The sequence below is a fragment of the Vipera berus genome, assembly GCF_964194415.1.
Source record: "Vipera berus genome assembly, chromosome: 7".
NCBI lineage: Eukaryota > Metazoa > Chordata > Lepidosauria > Squamata > Viperidae > Vipera > Vipera berus.
This window is the reverse complement of record NC_138209.1, coordinates 17,064,376-17,089,437: the sequence shown is the minus strand read 5'-3', so window position 1 is coordinate 17,089,437 and position 25,062 is coordinate 17,064,376. Positions and strand designations below refer to the sequence as shown.

Below are 25,062 nucleotides of genomic sequence, written 5' to 3'. Positions count from 1 at the left end.
GTCCAGGAAAGGGAATAACTGGCACACAACCTAAAGTTGCACAAAGATCCTCCTGGCCATGACTGCCACCTGTTCCTTGACTCATGAGTCCAGCAGAACTCCCAGATTACACACCAGTTTCACAAAAGTTGCCATTCTTCTGTAGTTAAATACATAGGAAGTAACAGTATTAACTGTGATAATTTAGTTTAAATTTAATTTTTTTTAAACCCATTTATATCCCGCCCTTCTCCGAAGACTCAGGGCGGCTTACAATTTAAAGCACAAATCAATGTGCTTAGCAATATCAAATCAATGTGCTTAGCAAATTTTATCCTACCCCCTTCACTTTTATGAATATAGCCCAAATATCATCCAAATGTAAATGGACTTTTTGTTAACCTAAAAAAATTACACTCATACAAACAGATATTGTGAAAAGGACTGAGAACTGCAGGTCAGTGAGATATAAAAGATGGTGATGGTTTAAAAATTTAAAAATCCTTAAATGCATCAATTTTTCCTTAAAGACATCCATTTTCAAATCAATTTCTTACTTCTGTGTTGCTATTTCAAGTTCAGGAGAGATGACAAATTAACTATTTTACTAGGTAAAAAGTCAACAGGTTACTGGTTGTAAGGAGCTGCATGTTCCTTAACATGTACTTCTGACTCAACATCTTTCAGCTGATAGCTGAAATGAGGAAGGATTAAGTCACAGATTGTGTGCAAGCTAACATTAATAGTTACATATACTTTTAACACTTTTTCTTGGAATTTGGTGATAGGACAGTCATATGTTAAATTAATGGAAGCATTAAAATTTATTCCAATTATATAAAGACATATTTACTAGGTGGTTTTGTTGACCAGTATGTTATATATAAGCTTTGAGTGCTTTGGGCCTTCAGCCCCTATTGTTGCAGTTGGCTTCTGCAAAGTGCATAGAGTTCAGAAATGACCTCAACATTGCATGGAAAAATGTGTCATCTAAACCATTCTGAAATTTTGTTTTTGGTATCGTTATTCAAAGATGCAGCCAAGCTTATGACACAAGCGTCTCAACTGTTCCAGTAGAGGAATGAAGCCTTCCTTTGAGTAACAGGTGGTTCTTTTCTTGAGCAGAGTACAGATCAATGTTTTCTTCCTCTATATTTTCTGTCAAAGATTGGTCTTCAGACAGAGTGGATTCTGAGGTAGAAATGATAATGATGCGTGGAAGACTTTCCAACGAATCCTGGCTATTATTTATTTGGTCTTCATGGATTTCTGCTTGTGAAGTGTCCATACTCTTCTCTCTGCTGCTAGCATTCAAGTCAAATGCTCTCAAGGAGCTGCTTAAGAGTAGCAGTTTTGGAGCATTTAATTTAAAGGCTCTCTTGAGGGGTTCTTCTGGAGATACTGAAAGCTGTGGAAAAACAGTGGAAATTAAAAATATTAGTCTTCTCCACCAAAAGTGGGAGAGCTGTTCTCACATTGATAATAAGTCTAGTAGGTGTTTCCAAAATGAGTAGTTTCTAAATCAAGGAACAGATTTTTCTTCTTTCCAAAGAAACCAAATCCCCTCCCTTTTATGTTAAAAAAGCATAAAATACAATCTTGTTTCTGTAAATTGCCTCTATATAGATTATTCATTTGGAGGCAAAGTACTCACTGGAATTCTGTGCTTTAACTTTAGTTTGATTTCTAGTAAGTATTACTAATCAGAGCACCAAGAGACTTGCTTCCAATTTATATTGTGAGGACAAGAACAAGAACAGTGTATGGGGTGGAAGATGAGGTTGGCTGTAGAAATCACATATTTTTGTTAGAAAATTGACCATCTCACGTATCAATTGCTTTCAATGAATGCATATAATGGCTGTAATAGGCTCTGAACTACTCCTCTAAGAATTTATGGCAGACATGTCAAACACAAGGCCCGGGGGCCAGATCCGGCCCGCGAACTGGTTTCATGTGGCCCGCGAAGCCATCCTGGAAACATTGAGGGAAGGGCCCCGACTGCCTTGGCCCAGAGACCCTCCTTCTGCCAGAGACCCTCAGATCTGTCCCACTCCTGCCCGGGCCCCCATAGGCACCCTTGATGTGAACGATGTAGAGCTGGCCATGCCCACCCAGTAGGCCATATGCACTCTAGCCACGCCTACCCAGTAGGCCACGCCCACCCTGGCCATACCCACCCGGCCCCAAGGGCAACTGCAATGCTGATGCGGCCCTCAATGAAATTGAGTTTGACACCCCTGATTTATGGGGACATCAGTTGAATGTAACTGTACAATATCCTCTGATAATGAAGTATTTTTTAAACAAGATCTACAGCAGGGATGTCAAGCTGCCAGCCCAGGGGCTGGGTTGCATCATAGTGAAACCGCGCCCACCCCATTGCCAGCAATGGCAAAAAAGTCGTGATACGTCGCGACACGTCATGTGACGTTGCGAGTTTGACACCCCTGGTCTACAGTATATATTTACATACACCTGATGTTTCCTGATGTTTCAGGAAACGTTCTATAGCCAACTTCTCAGTATTCAGCACAGGATACTTTCTGCATTCATTAGTTAAATGAAGCAATTTCCAAAGACTTCCACTCTCTGTGACAAAGAGCACTTTCTTTTCTCATGTTCCTCCTCAAAAGCTAAAAGGAAAGCTCTACCATTCTGTTTTGATTCCTGGTATGAAATCTGAAGCCGAAGGATGTAACGGTTGAGGTTATGAAGTGAAGAAGTGAAAAGGAGAACTGGAGAGGAAATAATTCTTAGAGTTTACACTGTATCCTCAATATAGGGCAGGATCCAGTTTAGGCAAGTTGTTTTGCCCAAAAGATGAATAACCACTGAAATGAATAAAAACTAAATTCAAATATAAAAGGGTATATTGGACAGATCTTCTATTATAGTCATCATTTCATTTTTTTAAATTATGTGTAGTTAGCCTGTTTTAGGTAACGTGTTTTGCTTCATAAATTGTAATATTTTAGATTTATCTTTGCATAGTTAATTAACATATTATAATAGCTCAAGTTATATTTTTGTTGTTAGCTAACATACGTTATACTTTTATTATAGATGCTACTCATTATGTCAGTATTTTATCTTGGCATTTGATTTTTTTTTTAATTCCATTTATATCCCGCCCTTCTCCGAAGACTCAGGGCGGCTTACAAGCTTAGCAGTAGCCTTCATTCTATGTATATGCCTGCTTATTAGGGCTTTCACACACACCCCAAGCGGCATTATTACAAAGTCAGCTTAATTGCCCCCAACAATCTGGGTCCTCATTTTACCTACCTCGGAAGGATGGAAGGCTGAGTCAACCTTGAGCCTGGTGGGATGCGAACCTGCACTAATTGCAGGCAGCTGGTGTTACTTAAGGAGGCATTAGCCCACTGCTCCACCAAGAATATTTTATATTCTTGTTAGGGATAGGGTTGTGATGGGTGGATGGATTCCCCTTTAGGCTTGCCCCACAAAAGATTTGTTAGTAAAAGTTAAGGGAACATAAGAAAATACTGCTTTAACCTTTTCTTCAATTGGTGCATCGCAGCTCAGGACATTTGTAGGCAATTCAGTTTTTTCTTCTGCATTTGTTGAAAAAGAGTTACTTTCAGGTAGCTGCAATTTTTTATGGACTGTCTCCACAGGATCAAGCTCTACGTCATTCCAAGTCTAGGAAAGAAAAGAAAAGAGAAAAGAAAATATTGGATGAACATATTCGTTACGATGAAGTATAAAAATTTTTTGTTCTATAGAAATATTTAGCATAACCTAGTCGTTTCTGAGATAGTCCTGATCTGAATTAATAAAAGTGTTGTCTTCATTTTCTATGGAAGGCTGGTAGGCTCATCAATAGCTAATGATATGTTGATGATCTGTTATAGGCCCATCCCCGGGAAATTTGCCATTGGTCACATTAAAATTCCTCTTAAAAAATGTATTGTAAGAGCAAGACAGAGAAAGTGAAAGAAAGCTATGTTTACTTGGATGATGGATTAAGTGGGGAAAAACTGGTTATTTGAATTAAAAGGAATGACAAAAGAATAAAATAATATACTGGAACAAGACAAAGCTAGCATTGTTCAGTTGCACAGGGATACCCCAACATTGAGGCTTATGTTTCACAAAGAGTTTGGGGTGATTGAAAAGAAGAACCTGTTTCCATTAGAAGATATAAAGACAGATAATAGATGAGAGAGAGAGAGAGAAAGAGAAAGAGAGAGAGAGAGAGAGAGAGAGAGAGAGAGAGAGAGAGAGAGAGAGAGAGAGAGAGAGAGAGAGATATGATAGAAATTGGAACATCAGCCTCTTCTCCATGAGACAAACTTAACTTTTTCTGTAGCAGAAATGGAAGAAATGTCACTGCTTTTGTTCTTGGAAATGAAAGAGACACGACTAGACATAGAAGACCTGAAGGAAGAATTTGCAAAACTTGTGGAAAGTTCGCTTGCAGGTATTCGTATGAGAAATCTCAAACAAGGAATAGCTTTTCGAATGGTTTTCCTGAAATGCAGAAAATAAACAAAGAAATAAGATTCTAAAATGAAATGGTCACATCAACAGATACCTAGTTCATGTTCACTTAATCTTATTTTGTGAGGATTGGCCTAAATGTATGGCAAGGTCTCAAAACATATAAATTATCATTTTTCCCATGTCTGCCAATTTATTTATTATTAAGTTTATATGCCTGTTTTGTTATATGCCTGTTAAATTAATAAATTAAATTAGCTAAATGTAGGATCCTATTTAACGGCCATCAAGAAACAAATGTAGTTCATCTGGGACATTTTCTTAACTAACAAAACTGTTTGTTTATAAACAAATAAGAATTGATTTAACTGTTTTACTAGCCAAACTGCAGCAAATTTATTTTCTTCCTTCAGATCCAAGCTAGACAGCTGGCCTGGTAGTACAATTTGAAATTCAGTATTTTAATACTACCTTAGTCTTCAGATCATGTAAAATCTAATTCCTAGTATTTAATCATATAAAGTTAGTTCTTTGTCTATTGCTGATTGAATACCTTGCTTTCAATTTTTGTCATTTATTTCAATAAACTGAAATAGAAAATTGAGCCTTGGATGAGATACACATTGTGGATAATTGTACTTCAAAGGAATATTTGATGTTAAATTCTGAAATGTCCTTTTTCATTATAATTAAATTATTCATTACATAATGAATAACGATAATGTTTAAAGTTTTTAAAGGTAAAAGTATAGACCAGGATAACAGGATATGCATTCTTGTCTATTCTATGTTAAGCTTTCACAATTTTAATTACGGTTCTGGAGATAAATTTGCTGAAAACGTAATGAGTTTGATAGCTGTCAGTACCCTTAACAGATCTAAAGTTGAAATGAATCCTTTTGTTATGCTTAATAAAATCTGTCTAGATTTTAAAAATCAAAATCAAAGTGTATAAAGAAGTCTTAAGATTTCTTTGAACACATACAGACAACGATGTGCCTTTCTATAAAATGGTACAGTTGTTTTTCAGTGTTCAAACATAATCAGCATATAGCAATGAACTTGGGACTCAAAAGCTGTCAGCTGATATTAGCAGATGCTTTTAATCTTTTTTTTTAATGTCTGAATAATTCTGCATCATGTGTTCAGTTCTTTAACACTTAAGAGAAGCAGAACCAGTCAAAACAACTGAAAGATGAGTGTGTATGGATTGTCATGAACTTTGATAAGTAGGCAAAAAAAATTTCTGGAACAATAACATAAGATTAGGCATGAAATAAAAACAGTACATTGCTATGTTCTTCAAAAAAGTGTGGAAGGTAAATCTATTTTGCTATCCATATTAATCTTACAGATTAAGGAATTATACAAATAATTATTATTACTCTGTAAATGTATTTATTTATGTAAGAATATTTACCACCTACTTCAGTCCAGACAGATTCTTAGTAGTGAACAACAAGCACACTCTCAGAAATTAAATAATCAGTAAAGGCAATTAAAAACTTGATATTCCAAATTGCTATAATATCATTTTACTTTGTGGAATGCAAGAACAATTGGGGCTAAACTGACTTTTGGGGAATACATGTTTCAAAAAATGGGGTCCAAAAAGTTCTTTTACTGCCCCATACTTCTTGCCATTAATAATGCTTCCCCTAGTTATGGCAAACAGTAGGGCAATTAATGTCCATCATTGGCTCCAAGACATCTGGAGTGCATCAGTTTGGGAAAATATGGCTTTGTCCTGATAAAGAGAAGGAGAAAGTTGAACTGGAATCCTTTTGATTCTATACTCCATCCGGTAGATTTTGACAGCAGTATAGAAACTGTTATAACCTTCTTCCCTGATGTTTTTCTAATTTTCAGGATTAGTTTACAACTCTGATATTTAGCCCCCACATTCAAATATTTGCTGGTCCATCCTGTTTTAGCTTATAAATTCAGACAAGCTCAGCCCTTGAGCTACTGTCTTTTCATAAGGAAATTTCACATTTTAAACTCATTTTTCTTTTAAATACAGACAGAAGAAATATTGTTACTAGTTAAATTGCTAAGAATATGGGAATCCAGGCAGAAACGAAGTGATTTAAACAAAGATGTCCTACTATTCAACAATGGATTAATTTCACTTCAAACCTATCAGAGTATAAAAGTAGTACTTTAAGAATTTACAATACCTGTAACTTGGGTGAATAATAGCATAAATTATAGGATTGTGAATTGCTGAAGCTTTGGCAATAACAGCAGGCACAGATTTAGAATATGGAGTTAAGACCCTGGCATAACTAGAAATAAGAAAAAAAACTTAGATTAATCACTAGACCTTTAACTAAGCACATGGTTGAATATTTGATGATCTGCTGCAGTGATTTCACATATGTCAATGTCTTCAGTGACTTTTTCTGAATTTAGTTTTGGGAGTTTTGAGGGGGGAAACAGAAATATGAAATTATAATCTATATGAAGGGCAGATGGGAGATACTGACACTGAAAAACTTTCCATGACATGTGTGTCCCTTATATGCTTTTAAATATTTTAAAAACAGCAAGTTCCATACAATGAATATTTTACATGTTTTCACAATACTGTTTTTCAAACAATTCAAAAATATAAAGAGAGGGAAGGAAGGGGAAGCTCTTAGGGGAAAAAAAAGCAAGTAACAAGACAAACCATGAATTATTCCTTTCAACTATGATACATCATTTTTTCAAAAAAGAATACATTCAGGGGGGAAAATACTTCCTCTAACTTGGTATTTATTTAAACAGTAATATTCAAGATTTTTTTGCTCTGGCAAAGATTTACTATAGTTACTGACAAAGGAGAATATTGTAGCCCAGGGTTGAAATGAGATGTCCTTGGTATTCTCCAAGCTTGGTTGTTTTCTTTAGGATATTTCATCACCAAACTAAGTAATATCATAGGTGTACTGATGGGGTTACTTACTTTGCATAATGAAATGTCTGCAAGAAAACAATCAAGCTCAGAGAGTCCAAGGACTCCTTATTATAATTATGCTTCACTCACCAAGTAACTAAGTAAAAGTCATATTTGACAATTGTCGAAGAGTTTAGTGAACAAATGGACAGGATTACTTTCTCCTTTTATCCTCTTCTACTCTTGACTGAGATGGTGACTCGCCACTTACCCAGCCCAAGCAATCAGGGTGACGCAAGCATACGGAGACCAGGATACAACATAAACCACAATGGCTACAAAGGCAACTTTAGCCAGTTTCCATTCACTCTTTATGCTCTGTGAGCTTGACTGTTTTCGTTTAGAAGTGGATCCTAATTTCTGAACATTCCTGTAAAAGAATGAGAACACAACAGGCCTTTAATTAAGAATTCATTTTGCCGTGCTGGGGATCAATCACCTTTTTTCTTCTTCTTAGGTTGCTGGGCAGACTGTATTTAGATATTCAGAAGTGATGCCAGAATGTCTTGAGAATAAGAAAAATGATGGCAAATGTAGCTTTGTCACCCATTATTTACAATCCTGGTTATAAACTCATAGGGATTTGAAAGGCATTGGGTGCTCCTTCATGGCTTCATGAAATAATGTTCTGGCTTGGATGAAGCCTAACAATAATTGGTTTCTTAACATTGCTTTTATAATTTGTACTGAGTTTTATTTAAATAGTACCCGTAATAACAATTGAATACAAAGATTATATAGTTTAATCTAATCTATTCAAAAGGCATTATAGAAAGTTTAGAAAACTAAACTGTAAAATTAAAAATAAAAATAAAGAAGCACTGAGAAAGGAAATAAATAAAATACTAAAACAAAGGGAACTGGGTCATGGTTCAATACAATAAGCATTTCTGTACTTATCTAATGCAAGGGTCCCCAACCCTCAATCCATGGACTGGCACCAGTCTGCGGCATGCCAGCCATAGGGCTGCACAAACAAGCAAAGCCCCATCCGCGGGATACAGGCAGCATGTGAAACCACGCCCTCTCTGCTCCGCGGAAAAACCTCTCTTCACAGAACCGGTTCCTGGTGCCCAAAAGGTGGGGGCCGCTGATCTTATGTACCAAAACTAATAAAACTCATATTTATACAAAGCATATATTCAGCATTTAAATAACAAATTAAAGTGAGACAAGCTAAGAATCACAGGCTGATCTTTCATCTCTAAGCTTTCAACTAACAGATTTTGTTTGACCAGCTTTTAGAGTCTGGATTGTTTTCCCCATTTAGAATTTAATTTTATTTCCTAAGTTCCTCTGGCTGAGACTTTCTCATTCACTTACTTGTGGCTCCTGTGTGATAGGATATAGGATATTCTTACCTGATAATGGAGGAATATTTATTTGGTAAGAACATAAATCTCTTTCTATTTCTTAGTGCACGATTACAGCTTATAATCAATGGGAACATACTTGAGTTCCTAATAATTATATTTTTTCAGTTATACACTTACCTGCCTGTACTTCTTATGGTGAGGAACATGAATAAATAGCAATGGAAGATTATTATAAGAGGAATGAAGAACACACAGCAACATAGCAACATGGTGTAACTTCTGTTTGCTGGAGAATAGCTTACATAGTCCCATGTACAGGATATCATCAAACCTTCTGGGATATAGGAACCTAAGTATTAATTATTTTTTTTATTATATAGTGCATAAAATAAGTAACAACAGATGTAAGAATTTGTTATTTAAGAAGGAAAGAGCAAAACTGTTCAGTAGATGTTGTTATCTTAATCTTACCATGAAATCTTATGACATTTCATATTACAGAATACCTTTTAATTTCATTGGCTACAATCCCCATCAATTTCAGTGAGTATGGCTCTGAATGTTGTAGGAACAGGTTTGGAAATGGCTTTACTGCAAAGTAAGAAATAAGAACTTATAAATTAAAAAACTTACTCAAAAGGTTAGTTTGCAGTAAAGACATCTCCAAACTTGTTCCTACAGAGATTTTGGACTACAACATTCAGAAACATGCATACCGTAAATGAGATTCAAGTCCTGGACCCATGTTTCTAAAAGAAACGTGTTGATTTTTTTTCCATTTGAATAAGACATTTATTTTAGAAACATGGCTCTAGGTCCTGAACCTCATTTAGGAGATGCAAGTTTTTAGACAAACAATTAAACTGTGTCTCAAAGTTCCTTCAGACGTTAGTCCTAAAACCAGAATCACTAGAAATAGAAAAAAATATTTGCAGAAAACTACACAGAGATTAAACTACAGGATTTATTTTACTTCACTTCAGATTCTTCTATGCACAAAATGGTTTAAATCTTTTAAAAATATAGGAGAGGTATGTATATTCACTATGTGGATGATCTACATAGAATGCATTGGCTAAACTAAGGAATCATTTTATTTCATTTCTAATCCTTCTATGTTCATAAATGTTTAAACTTAAAAAATACAAGCAGCATTTTTGCTCAACAGAGCTTTTGATATCAGCCAGTTGATCCAACTGATCCTTCAGCTGTGCAATTCTACTCCCAGTGGCTTGAGTTTATACCTTCACTTTCATATATGTATGGAAAATATTTTGCCTAATTTAAACTGGCCTTGAAGTTTTTTTTAAAATGAGGTTTTATTTGCGGACTATTTTTATATTATTTTATTCTTTAATTTATGAGTTCCCAGGAGAGGACTTCTACTTAAAAGCAGGATGTGAGGAGTGAGATCTTGTAATTTGCAGTTAGATTGTACATATAGAGAAGATGGTCTTTCAGTGAAAATTCTTCATGGTTTTGTTCTGATGGAAGTGCAACCAAAAGAGGGTGATCATGAAGAAGTGTTTCTAAGTCTTACATGGAACATAAAGAAATATCCCACCATCCTTAGAATTGGAATATTCTGGGATAGGGATCCTGACTGTCATACACCCTTGCCATTACTTACTTAAGCTTAAGAGAGCTGAAACCTGTAACATCTGGACAGAGTTAGTGCAGTACAGTTTTAATTATAAGGCTGATTGTTAACATAACAATGTAGCTGCAGACCTTCTGCTAAGTACACCAGAGCTACAAGTAGCTCAAAAAATGCCAAGAAGATTCACTGGTGCATGTTTAGAGTAGCATATATATACATTGCAAAGCCAATGTGTGGTGCTTTCCTATTGCTTCAGGTTACAATGGAGAGAAAAGTACATCTTCCTTAACTACTGTTTATAGAAAACAGGGATATTGCAGTAAATCCCTTAATTTAACCCAGAACCAGATGTTTTCATACTGAAAAAAAGAGATAGATTTAAAAGGATAAATTCAGTATCTGCTAATTAGAGATTTGCTTAGAATTCATCTTGAGTCATTAAATCCCTTCATATCAATTCTTCCCTAGTCAGTTTTTAATAATATTACTAGATATTAATTAGTGATTAAAGTATATGGTTCTGAGTACTTGCAAAATATGCTCTCTCCATCAAGGTGGGAGGGTAGGCGAATGCAATATTAATTGGTGAAAACATCCAAGAGATACAATAATTTTCTAACCTAACATATCCAAATCTATATGAATGGACAACACAGCTACTAAAAATGCTATATCTGGATCTTTCATAGTCACTTTTATTACCACACTAAAAGGAAAAGGAAGGAAGGAAGGAAGGAAGGAAGGAAGGAAGGAAGGAAGGAAGGAAGGAAACTGATAACATACTCCACCCGAATAATGGACAAACACTCCAAGCCAGTGAGTAGAGCCAGACAAACATAATGATTATAAATGAACGTTTCTTTGAACTTCTTTTTAATGACTGGAGTGGCTTTGTAATCACAAGGTAGCGATCCACCGAAATAGCCAACAAGGACATCATTGAGGTTATTCCAAACAGTGCTCCACAAAAAGCATAAAAGTTACAACCTGGAGCAAACAAAAAGCAAACAAAAAGACAAAATGCTTAGTTCGCAGTGGGAAAGGAGGAGAGTGGGAAAATCAAGAAAAGGTCTTCCACAAATATTTCTCATAGTTCAGATGATAAGGAATTTTTTTAATAGCATACTTCTTAGAACTATACCATGTGAACTTTCTTTCACATTTTTGTAGTTTAATAATTTAATAATTTAATAATTTGATTTCTATACCGCCCTTCTCCCGAAGGACTCAGGGCGGTGAACAGGGCAATACACAATAAAGATCAAGTACAAAAATTTAAAAAAAAAACCATTAAACATCATGCCCATAAAATCAATACATATTAAGTTAAAAACTAATTTTAAAAACCCAACCCCATCCTGTCAGACCAGGCCAGCTTGTTCGAAAAAGAATGTTTTAAGATCGCGCCGGAAGGAGCGAAGGTCAGGGGCCGTCCGGAGCTCAACCGGTAAGCGGTTCCAGAGGTCTGGCGCGGCCACAGAGAACGCTCTCCCCCTGGGGGTCACCAATCGGCATTCTTTGATCGGCGGCACCCTGAGGAGGCCGTCTCTGTGGGAGCGCACTGGACGGAGGGAAGTTGACGCCGGTCGCAGGTGTTGCCGTAGGTAATCCGGACCCATGCCATGAAGGGCTTTGTAAGTCATAACTAACACCTTGAACCTCACCCGGAGAGCAACCGGTAGCCAATGCAGCTCGCGGAGCAAAGGTGTAACATGGGAGTATCGGGAAACTCCCAAGATGACTCGCGCGGCTGCATTCTGCACCAGCTGGAGTTTCCGGGTGGACCTCAAGGGCAGCCCCATGTAGAGAGCATTACAGTAGTCTAGACGAGAGGTCACGAGCGCATGAGTGACTGTGCGCAAGGCATCCCGGTCTATATAGGGCCGCAGCTGGCGCACCAGGCGAACCTGGGCAAAGGCCCCCCTAGTCACAGCTCCAATATGCTCTTCCAAAGAGAGCTGTGAGTCTAGAAGGACCCCCAAGTTGCGGGCCCTATCTACGGGGGGTAATAGCTCACCCCCCATGGCCAATGATGGAATAATCGGAATTTCCCGGGATGCCGGCACGAACAGCCACTCAGTCTTGTCAGGGTTGAGTCGAAGCCTGTTCCTCCCCATCCAGACCCGGACCGCCTCCAGGCAACGGGACATCACGTCGAGGGCATCACTGGGGTGGTTTGGGGTCGAAATAAAAAGCTGGGTATCATCAGCATATTGGTGATACCCAACTCCAAAACCACGAATGATCTCACCCAGCGGCTTCATATAGATGTTGAACAGGAGAGGCGAGAGAACCGATCCCTGAGGAACTCCACAAATGAGAGGTCTCAGGGTCGATCTCTGCCCCCCTGCTAACACCGACTGCGAACGTCCCAGGAGGTAAGAGGAGAACCACTGGAGAACTGTGCCTCCCACTCCTAACCCCCTGAGACGTCGCAGCAGGATACCATGGTCGATGGTATCAAAAGCCGCTGAGAGGTCTAAAAGGACTAGGACAGAGGAACAACCCCTGTCCCGAGCCCGCCAGAGATCATTCACCAGCACGACCAATGCCGTCTCTGTGCTGTACCCGGGCCTGAAACCCGATTGGTACGGGTCTAGGTAGTCAGCTTCCTCCAAGAACAAAGGGAGCTGATGCGCCACCACGCTCTCAACAACCTTCGCCAAAAAGCGAAGGTTGGAGACCGGACGATAGTTGTTTAAAATTGCTGGGTCCAAGGCAGGCTTCTTGAGGAGGGGTCTCACCACCGCCTCCTTCAAGGCGGCGGGAAAACTACCCTGACTCAACGAAGCAGTAATCACTGCCTGGAGCCAGCCTCGTGTCCCGTCCCGGGCTGCATAAGTCAGCCAGGAGGGGCACGGGTCCAACAAACACGTGGTGGAGCTCAGCTTCCCCATGATCTTGTCCACTTCTTCAGGGGTCACAGGATCGAACTCTTCCCAGATTAAATCGACAAGACCGCCCGTATCCTCTTCGTCAGACTCTGCCCAGTCGGAGTCCAAACCGGTCCGGATCCGAGCGATTTTGTCCGACAGAAATCGACTAAACTCCTCGGCTCGACCCTGCAAGGGTTCCTCCCTCACCTCCTGATTAAGGAGAGAGCGAGTTACCCTAAACAGGGCGGCCGGGCGATTATCTGCGGACGCAATGAGGGTGGCAAAGTGGTTAGACCTAGCCACCCTCAATGCTGCGAGATAAGTTCTCGTAAACGACCTTAGTCGTAACCGGTCAGATTCGGATCGGCTGGACCTCCAACAGCTCTCTAGGCCCCGTCTCCGACGCTTCATCTCGCGGAGCTCCATGGAGAACCATGGGGCCCGTTGGGATCTGCGTCGGGTCAAGGGCCGCATGGGTACAACTTGGTCGAGTGCCTCTGTGGCTGCCCTTTCCCAGGCTTCCACCAGGGCATCAACCGAGCTGTGAGCAAAGGAGGCAGGTGGGGGCCCAAGTGCCGTTTGGAACCGCTCAGGGTCCATAAGGCGTCTAGGGCGGAACCATCTTGTTGGCTCAGCAACCCCACGACAGGGAGTGGCAAAACGGAAGACCATCCGCAGGAGATGATGATCAGTCCATGACGGGGTGAATTAATTGGGGAACCCCCCCCAAGATCATCTAACCACCGTCCGGATAGAAAAACCAGATCGAGCGTGTGACCCCCCCCCCGTGAGTTGGGCCCAGAATAACCTGCTTCAGGTCCATGGCCGTCATGGAAGCCATGAACTCCCGAGCTAACTCAGATGATCCCCCCAGGGATGGTAGGTTGAAGTCACCCAAAACTATAAGTTTGGGGAACTCAACCACCAGCCCTGAGAGGATATCAAGAAGCTCAGGCAGGGCTCAGGCAGGGTTTATATTTCCTGCATTTCTAATTCTTCCATGAAGTCACACAGATTGCTAATTCGTTTGTAGTTTGTCTGATTTTGATTTAATAGATATGTATGAATATACCTACTAATAATAATAATAAACCTTTATTGTCAAAGTACAACATGTGTACATTGAGATTAGCTGAGCCTCCCCCCATGCTCTCTCCCCCCAACACACAGTGACAACAAACCCTCCATCCTACCACACCATGTGAACCAACTACACCACACACCGGCCTGTTAAACATGGTGATTGGCAAATACAAGCTCCTATGAGGCTTTTATTCTCCTTTTTATGATCCTTGGAGGCCATAACTGCTGAAAAAATGCCCATACTGTATCTTGCTGTTTTAAAACTGAGAGTGTATGAATTGTAAGCCTAAAATAGGCATTAGTATAATTAAAAAAAGAAAAACTTCCAAATACGAATTCTTGTTGATGTGTATATTATTGCCCTACCCATTATGCAACCTCAAGTCCAAATATTTTGAGTGTATCCATTTGTACTTCATTCGGCAAGCAAACCATAATTTAGCATTATTATGAACCTCATCACAATATTGAAAAAAGTGACTTATGACCATTTTTCACACTTGTGACCATTGCCGCAACTCCATGATAAAGTGATCAAAATTCAAACACTTGGCAACTGATTCATATTTATGATGGTTGCAGTGTCCCGGGGTCATGTGATCACGTTTTATAACCTTCTGACAAGCAAAGTCCATAGGAAAACCAGATTCACTTAACAACTATGTTACTAACTTAATAACTGCAGTGATTCACTTAACAACTGTAGCAAGAAAGGTTGTAAAATGGGGCAAAATTCATTTAACAAATGTCTCACTTAGCAACATAAATTTTGGGCTCAATTATGGTCATAAGCCAAGGACTACTTGTACAAAAATTAGAGTGAATTGGTTTGTTAAGAGTGCCTGCATTTGAAAGAATTCTGTTTGAAAGTGTAGAAATGACCATGGACAAAATTTAGTAACTTTGGGTTTTTCTGTTGAAAAGGTCACTGAGAAATGTATGAATTTTTATTATGCAAGTGCTGATTTAGAAAACTGTATTATATAATGCATAGGCCTAAATTATGAATGACCCGGAAAAGACCGACTTGCATCAGGAGATCACAAATGAAGGATTGAAGCCAGATGTCAGGACTTAAAACATCTCAAAGGACAACGGAACACACCAGAGTTCAGAAAGATTGTACAGCCTTGGTATAGCTCAACCGAAACATATACTTTTATGCTCCCAAAAAGCCAAGGGCTTGAGAATATGACACTCTTGGAACTGGTAATTCAGTGGGTCCCACAGTTCAACTATACTGTATATAATGCTCAAGACTAAAAGTTGAGCTATATTATGGTCTCTTTGATTTTAGGATAGTAGTTTGTATGATTTCATACACTGTGTAAATTAGTGAAGAATGTTAAGTTCAACAAACATATGCCATAGACTGATCATGATATATAAACTTAGCCTATTATTTTAAGACTATGTAGCTCAAGATGCTGGTTTTTACCTATAAAGTTCTATATGGCTTATAGTTTGTATATTTATAACCAGACAGATTCTGTTAACCAATTCAGACAAATTTATCCCCTCAAGGATAAATTTGATGCAACTGGAAAATGTAAAACTATTGAGAAAGCACCTGTGTCTCCAAGTACCCACTCCTTGTGCATACTGTTGAAAAAGCAGACTGGAGCTTGAGTTGCAGACATCAGAAAGTCACTTGCAGCTAAATTCATAATGAAATAATTTGCAGGTGTCCTCAGCCTCTTGTTGCTTCAACATTATCGTCATCATCAGTCATGTAAAGGAGAAGAAAGTACTTTGTTAGTTTCTGTTGTAGTTACAAACTACCGTTCATCAGATATATTACAGAATAATAATATATATTATTTACAGAATAAAACTGCAATAGGCCTTTCAAAATGAAAGCTAAAAGGAAGAAAACAATAACAGACCAGTTTGTTTGCAAGTAACAGGATAGTAGTGTTACGATATTTGGGCTGAAATATGTCTTCCAGTATCTTGGATAGTGGAGAAGACCTTCTGGATTATGTTCCTTCCATAAACTAGGTCTGTATACAGTATATACTGCACTGGGGCATATGAGAATAATTTTTAAGTAATCAGATAACAATGTTTAAAATGAAAATTAGAAAATTGTTTGTAGTGTACCTTTTAATGACTAAGGAATGTTGTAAGTTCTGAATAAAAGAGTTCAGGTGTTGATAATAATACACTACACTAGGAAACTGAAAATTATTTGACAAAATTGAAACAAGTGAATAGTAGCATTTAACATTTAAAATCTAGTACCTTCTGTTATTGGCATCGTTGTTAGGATTATATTACTTTGTTGTTTGTATGTACACTGACAGCTAATGCTCCAAAGACAAATTCCTTGTGTGTCCAATCACACTTGGCCTATAAAGAATTCTATTCTATTCTATTCTATTCTATTCTATTCTATTCTATTCTATTCTATTCTATTCTATTCTATTCTCATCCATCCCATTCCATTGCTTCAGTGGTTCATAAGAAAAAACTTATTAGTCTGGCAAAAAAGATATTTTGATTGCAGTTATTGCAACTAAGTACAGTGGATGTATTTGTCAGCCAAGTTCTGGGCATGCAAACTGACTCAACTACTAATCAAGCTTGCATTTTCTGATTTCATTTCTGTATGGAATAGATGAAATAATATATTACTTATTGTTTGAAATCTACAGATTTCAAATTTTTCAATGCAGTTTGTTAATAAGGCATGCATAGTAGAGAAACATGTATATTTTTGAGATGTTTGTTAAAATAGACAAATTTAGAAAATGTGTAATATTAGAAACTGTTTATACAAAATGTGTATATTACGCAAATTTACAAACAAAACTAAATATGCTTGGAGATGCATAGTGTAGAATCCTATGTATTGTTAGCAGTAATGTTTTTTTAAAATATGAAGTCCAACTTGAAAGATCTGCAAAAAGAAGCAGCAGGGGAAAAAATGAAATTGATATTCACCATCTATCACGAGGAACGAAATGAGGAATTTCACTGTTCTTAATCAAAAAGTTTCAGGCCCAAATATGAGATGGCCATACAAATAGTCCTCAGTTTATAACCACAATATGGAACCAGGATTTTCGTTGCTTAGCAAAGAGTTAAGAGAATCGCTCCCAATTTTACGACTTTTGTGGCCACGGTTATTAAGCAAATCACTGCTTTTAAGTGAATTACGTGGTCACTAAGCAAATCTGGTTTCCCCCATTGACTTTGCTTGTTGCAAACTTTCTGGAAAGGTCACAAATGTCAATTACATGACCCCAGAACACTGTGGAATGTGGTATGTGGTAAGTACACACTGCTTGCAAACTGCCCAAATTTGATTACAACCTGTGGGGATGCTGCAACTATCGTAAGTGTGAGTCGTAAGTCACTTTTTTCAAGGCCCTTATAACTTCAAACAGTTGCTAGCTAATGGTTGTACAGTTAAGAACAACAAACAGATCTGCCTAACTTAATCTCACCCAGTCTGCTGTTATATGGGAGCAGTATAAAAAAGAGGACCATAAGAAAGGCTGAGCGTCAAAGAATTGAGGCCTTTGAACTACGGTGCTGGAGAAGACTCCTGCGAGTCCCTTGGGCTGCAAGGTGATCAAACCAGTCAGTCCTAGAGGAGATCAACCCTGACTGCTCTTTAGAAGGCCAGATCCTGAAGCTAAAACTTTGGCCACCTAATGAGAAGAAAGGACTCACGGGAGAAGAGCCTAATGCTGGGAAAGATTGAGGGCAAGAGAAGAAGGGGACGACAGAGAATGGGGTGGCTGGATGGAGACACTGAAGCAGTAGGCGTGAGCCTAAATGGACTCCAGAAGATGGTAGAGGACAGGAAGGCCTGGAGGAACGTTGTCCATAGGGTCGCGATGGGTCGGACATGACTTCGCAGCTAACAACAACATAAAAAAGAGGACAGAAGAGCTATTGGATGAACAGACCACTAATTGTGAATATCTCCCTCTTCCTTCATCCCTGTCCCCAGCTTGATAAAACTATACCTGTAAAATGCATAGAGGACAAGGAGATTTCCTATAATTCCCACACAACCAATGGCCAGGACACAAGAGCCTACAGTGTAAAGGACATGATCAGGAGCATCCACTTTTGTTGGGCGACCACTTGCCGTAGTGTGGTTCTGGAAGTAAAATAGCAAAACAACAAAGTATTAGTAAAATTAACAGAAAACATGTTTTATCCTGCAACTGTTTAGAGTATTGGAAACAAAGATGTGATTAAAGTATGTATTACAGTATATTATACATACATATACACACATACATAGATATACATAAATACATACAAACACACATACCCCACATTAATAGAAAAGCATATGCATTCCAATAGAAGACTCTGAGTCAACCAATGCTTTATTACCATGATCAGGCCCTGTGCTATTTATTTAGCCAGATCTATTAGCAACCATGGTACAGTATCATTTCACTAGGCACACAAGTGAGATTCTGAATTATTTTTCTTAAGAAGGACAGATGCTGTATCAGTAGTAAGGAGCATCCCAAGTCCAAGCCATTATGGAATCTCCCAAATAGATGCTAAAGTTATAAGGATTGAAAAGAATAGGAGTAAAATGTTTTCTGGAAAATCATAATTTTCATGTGGGTTTTTTTTTTCCTCCTAGCGGAATTCAACTGCTCAGCAATAAGATAGAAATGAAATTTTCTTGAATAGGGAAACTTTGCCTTATTGGGGGGGGAGATGTCAAGTGAAGCCAATGTGTTGTTTCTGGGGGACATCCTTGCAGTGTTCAACACTAAATATCACTGCTGATCGACCAGTTGCAAATCTGCTGCTTGAGAGTTGGTCTATGTTCATCTCCGCAACCACCTTGCAAGAGGGCAGTTTCCAGTGGCACCAGCAAGATGGAATAGACTCACTACCCCACATAGTGATTATGAATTTGAATGTTGCTTTTCTGTAATTCTTTGGCCCATGAAGAGCAATATGAGGTTGGCTGTACATTATGGGGGAGATGAGAAAGAGCTTCATAATTAATGTAGGAAATGGCTGCTTACATGCTTCATGGGGCTTAAAGCTACTGTTTTGTTTTTAACCAAGAAGTTGAACTCTATTTTTAAGGGGGAAAGGCTCTCAAGGAGAAAAGCTGCTAATAGAAATTTTGAAGGGCAAGAAGCTGGGAAGGAAAAGGTACTGCACCACATAAATTCTCTCATGGTCTCATCTTCTATCCCTTCTGGGAACCATCACAGAACTACACAATTTTTTACTTTCCCTTTTTAACACTTCTTACAAAGTGTAAAAATTGGCAGAACTAAGTCATTTGCAACAACTGGTTCTTCCTGATACTGATAAAAACTGAGTAACCCTAACACAACAGTCAAGTAATAACTGAGATTAGCCGGAGGACAGATATTTAGGAATTATTATTATCATTTAATTAAACAATTATTAAAAATATACTATATTGCTTCATTTCTTGTAGAAATTTCCAATGCAGTTTATCAAGAATGAATTTCCTGTGAAATAAAAATAATAAATATAAGATTAGTGGGTGATGAAGTGATCTTGGAAAGCTAAGCAGGTTGAAACTGAACTTGGGTAGGACATCACAAGGGAATACCAGGGCTGTAGATTAGCATCCAGGAAGGCAATGTCAAGCCACTTCCATATTGTTGCCAAGAAAATAACACAGCTGTGTCCATATGGTCACAAGGATATGAGCTTGAATTTGAGAGAATTTTATATCTCTTTAATCAAAACGGAAGTATGGTGTAGTTCACAGGTACAGCCATTTCCAAAAGCATCCCCTATAAAGAATTGTCTCTGTGCCAGAAATTCCTAGACTACAGCAAATGAACTCTCTCAAAATTTAAAGAGGCCTACTGATATTGTTCCAGTTATAAATTACCTTTGTATTTTAGCCAAGAACACAAACAAAATGAATCATTAAACAAATCGAACCAGAGTTCCCACATGCTGCACAAATTTGAATTTGGATGCATTTTATGTGAAAACCTTGCTCACTAGAGAAGAATATAATGCTATGAAAGGTGAAAGGAAAGAGAAAAAGAGGACATTGAGAAGAGGTGGAGGGACTCAGTTATAGTGGTGACAGATGCCATATTGAACGACCTGAGCAACATGATGGGGCAGACATGTCAAACACAAGGCCCGGGGGCCGGATCCGGCCCACGAAGTGGTTTCATGTGGCCCGCGAAGCCATCCTGGAAACAGTGAGGGAACGGCCCCCACTGCCTTGGCCCTGGCCCAGAGACCCTCCTCCTGCCAGAGACCCTCAGATCTGTCCCACTCCTGCCCAGGCCCCCATAGGCACCCTTGATGCAAACGATGTAGAGCTGGCCAGGCCCACCCAGTAGGCCATACGCACTCTGGCCACGCCCACCCAGTAGGCCACGCCCACCCTGGCCATACCCACCCGGCCCCCTGAGGGCAACCGCAACGCTGATGCGGCCCTCAATGAAATTGAGTTTGACACCCCTGTGATGGGGGGAGGAAAGAAAGAAAAATAAAGGAAAGAAGGAAGGAAGGAAGGAAGGAAGGAAGGAAGGAAGGAAGGAAGGAAGGAAGGAAGGAAGGAAGGAAGGAAGGAAGGAAGGAAGGCTATCTATCTACCAGTACCTATCTACAGTATCTATGATCAACCAGTAATCCATCCACCCATCCTAACATTAACACCAACTTGATGGCAGGTAATTAATCAATCAAAATGATGTTTTTACTGTCTGTAAAGATGGGTAAATATGCTACACTACTATGTTATAATGATTTTTTTTTGTTTAGAACAGTGGGATGAACACTATCAGTGTACCATTGTAGAGGAGAAGCTTGGAATATAATGATATTTAAACACTTCAATATATTACTTAGAATATACACAGGGAAAATTACTCTTTCTCTGCTTGAAATAATATCAAAGTACTTCTGGAGAGACAAAATTCAGAAAAAGGAAATAAAGTTACCCAAGAACAAAGGTCAGAAAAACATCTTACTACCTTAAAATATGTTACAATAGAAAGAAAAACAAAATCCATAAAAGAAACCTGAACTGTTTGTGCTTAAAATGTGTTACTAAAACATCCTCAGTCAATCATCTGTTACTGTAGACTCCAAATGTCATTTGCCCACTAGAGAGTTTAATAAACTATTTGACATCTTGTGTAAGCTACAAATCCCATTCATTTTTTTTCTTCATGGAAAAATTAGAAATCTATTGAATGACACACTAAACTTGAATGTGGATTAGTATTTCAAAACTGGATAGAATTTTGTTTGGATTAAATTAAGACACTGTTTCGGTTTCACTGTTGAACTGACATATTTAATGTTTCTATTTTTAAGTTAACCTCCTAGAGCTTAAGGAAAGTATGGCAAGAAAACAGTTTATGTAAGTTAAAGACTTTCAGTTGCATGTGAATATATTGTCAAGAGAAACAGACAAAGTAAGCTGCAATCCCTGCCTTGGTACAGAAAACATATAACTTCTATGTCCTAATAATACCAGCTCTGCCACATAATATTACATTCAGCTTGGCAGTGAACAAACAGAACAACTCATGCTCGGGCATCACCCCTGAATTGTATCGGAAGAGGAATGGGAGGGAAGAAAGGAGAGGAGAGAGGGAAGAGAGTAGAGGAGGGGGAAGGAAGTAGGAAGGTTGGAGGGAAAGAGGAGGAGAAGTGGGGAGAAACGGGAGGGGAGTGGTGAGGGAAAGAGGAGAGGAGAGGAAGAAGAGGGAAGTAGGAAAGAAAGGAGAAAGGGAGAAAGAAAGTAGAGAAGAGGGAAGAGAGAGAAGGAGGGGTGGATACAGCGAAAGGGGAAATGGACGAGCAGCACCCAAACTTACGTGTATGTATTTATGTATGGCGATATATAATACCTACAGCATTACTGATATAACAAATGTTAAATACCTGAAAAAATGTTTATATTTCATTGGTTAGTTTGTGGTATATTAAAGGAACTGTGAATAATAATAATAATAATAATAATAATAATAATAATAATAATAATAATAATAATAATACCCAGAACAGCTCAATTTATCTAACTAACATTATCTCATAATTCCTAGTATGCTGACACACAAAGATCAATATTTTGAGTCACTCTTTAGATTTGGTTGACAGTAGTTCATGACAGCTATAAGCATGGTTGACACCAAAGCATTATGGAACACAGAAGTGAATAGTATAACTACTGATAGCAGCTGACAGACCTTATGGGTTGGGTTGCTGGATTTCTTTTTCTTTAAACACACAGACATTTTCTACTTAGCTACTCAGGGAGCAGCAGGCATAAAATTCTATTTTGATTTTGGCAACTAAAAAGTTGGAGCTTGCAACAAAACGTTGCATGGGACTTTCCAAACCATTTGGAGGTGGGTGTACATGACATGCACTTTTGCAGTACATTGCAGAAAAAAAAGGTGGCCCATTCCCCAGACTTGAATAGAACCAATTTGTTCAAGGGTCTAGAATCTAGATGACGTGTAGGAAAATTGGCTTAGTGTTTTTTGGATTAAGACAAACAGAATGGCTTCCAAAAAAATAGGACTGGAAGACAAATAACTTTCCCTGAATCTTCACTGTTCTATATAACCCATGAAATTGACTTATCATGTAATACACAAAGAATGCTAACAAAAAATCCCTCTTTCCACCCTCTTATAACCTCTCCATATTAAGGAATGGTTCTTAATCTGTTTTTGAAGATGTTAGTGGAGTGCAACAATAATATTTCTGTACTGTTAACTTAGGTCCAAAACTCTACCTCCCTCCCTTTTATTCCCCAAAGAGGCAGCTGAGGCAGTTTGTTCCTGGCCTACTTGCTATCTATGCAATCAAAGCTACCTGCTACTGTATACTTTCTTTGTAATCAAGATGCTATTGCTCAGCACACAGGACAAATGTTCCCATCCTCATCAATCTTTGATGTATTGAACACCAGGATCAACTAGGCCTCTTCACTTGGAAACTGTTGGGGATCTCACCATTCCTTCCCTCTGCAGACTGTCCTCTGTTGCTCTTTGTCTGAGCAACATATCATATCACTTTTTCCAGACCGGATCCTGTGTTTTATCTATTGGTTTCAGCTGAAATAGGACATGACCAAAAGAAGGCCAAAGGAAGATGAACCAGCAGAATTCTTCATCAAAGGAGTGGTGTGGGAGGACAGGAGAAGACTATTCTTCTCTTTGGGATTGCAGATCCAGAGGGCTCTCTCTCTCTCTCTCTCTCTCTCTCTCTCTCTCTCTCTCTCTCTCTCTGTGTGTGTGTGTGTGTGTGTGTGTGTGTGTGTGTGTGTGTGTGTGTGTGATATTTTTCAAACCAGCAAGGGCACAAAATGAGGCTCACCTAGAATCCTTGAAAAGGAGACTGAGAAGAAGAGGAGCAAATTCCTTTCCTTTCTCTACTCCACTTTTGTGTCCAACCCTGTTCTGTTCCAGCCTACGACTGGCCCTGTTGGAATGTCAGGGACAACCCCTTTTTTATATTCAATAGGCTGGAATTAAGCCAACCAAATTTATTTGCAAAAACTAAACGAAACAGTTCAAAACAGAGTTAAACAAATACAGACCGAGACTATATCAGAAGCTCTTCAAACAGTTGCCTTCAGCAACCAGTACCTCCCACACATTCCCCTTTTAAACAGCAGTCTCAAGGCGTGGCTTCTCTTTGCCTTCTCCCGAGGTGCCTCATTGCTTTTCTTTGTTCACTTCTGCTAGTCTGCCTCCTGCTTCGAGCATCCCTGAACAGAGCCAGCTGTGGATCGTCTTCTTCCAATCTTTCAGGCTCACACAGCTGGGTCTGAGGAGGAACAAGATGGGAGGGCCCTGGCTGAGAGCTCTGCGGTGCATCAGAACTTTCCTCTGCAACCAAAGGCTCTCCAAACCCCTCCTCCTCCTCCTCTTCAGAATTGTCCGACTCAGCTGCCGAAACCACAGACTGACGCTGAATCACAACAAACCCTTGAACAAACTCAAGATAATTTCTTTTTTGATTACATCTTTGGGTCCCTCTGAGGCGAGGGTAGAATACTTACCCAAGTCATTTCTATAGCTCGGATTCCAAACTGACAAGAGGTGATTCTATCCAATTTGACATTAGATGAAAGCATAACTTGCTCATTTAATTCTTCCCTTATATATCCTGAGTCAAATTTGATAAAATGGACTGCTCTTGTCTTTGTTTTGTCCCGCTAAATGTATTTGTTTTAAAATCCTGTTATTCTGTAAAAAGCAGCAGCAGGTTTAAAAATGAACCAATCTGTGTTTTTTACCCTTACAGAATATTTAGAGTAAAACATTCAGTTTGCAATAATCCGAACACAAGAGTCAGTGGCTGGCAACAGCAGCAAATGCAGCTTAAAAACTAAATCTGTGTCTTAAAGTAGAGCTTAATGTTCAATAATGGGGGTGGAGGGCAGGAGGGAACAGATTGGGGAGCTGATTATGCCCAAATACATCTCTAAACATCCAGCTCTAAGCTAAATACTACATATAATCTCTCCGCCTGTGTATAATGAATTAAGAAAGTAGTACTGGATGAAAAAGACAGCAAGAGAGAGGAGGAAAAGGCCCATAACGAGAGAATGACCTTCCATGCCTTCGGCAAGTCTGAAGGTGACATTCTCCTGTTTCTTGGAATATTCAGTGGTGCAAAATTATTTGGGACACATGACTGCTTTCTCTGCATGGCAGAATTCCAAGAATAAGATTCTCTTCCGTAACTGATTCAGTTAACGTCCTTGCTTTTTTAGTCCACCATCTGGGCATTTTTTGAGGCATACAGTAAACAGCCTGAGTTTTATTGCAGCTG

The 25,062-nt window shown here is 38.9% G+C and overlaps 1 protein-coding gene across 1 annotated transcript in view; it reads right to left on the bottom strand.

Moving 5' to 3' along the window:
• Nucleotides 1-1,024: 1,024 nt before the first annotated feature.
• The window catches only part of OPN4 (opsin 4), a gene marked incomplete at both ends in the record, with an annotated part of 35,651 nt that continues 11,613 nt past the window's right edge, over nt 1,025-25,062 (bottom strand). Inside the window, 9 exons of the mRNA XM_081333336.1 lie at nt 1,025-1,387; nt 3,490-3,645; nt 4,305-4,476; nt 6,627-6,734; nt 7,599-7,757; nt 8,881-9,052; nt 11,087-11,290; nt 15,833-15,966; nt 18,243-18,379. Of these exons, the coding sequence (XP_081189462.1) occupies nt 1,025-1,387; nt 3,490-3,645; nt 4,305-4,476; nt 6,627-6,734; nt 7,599-7,757; nt 8,881-9,052; nt 11,087-11,290; nt 15,833-15,966; nt 18,243-18,379 (1,605 nt within the window). The remainder of the gene's footprint in view (nt 1,388-3,489; nt 3,646-4,304; nt 4,477-6,626; nt 6,735-7,598; nt 7,758-8,880; nt 9,053-11,086; nt 11,291-15,832; nt 15,967-18,242; nt 18,380-25,062) is intronic.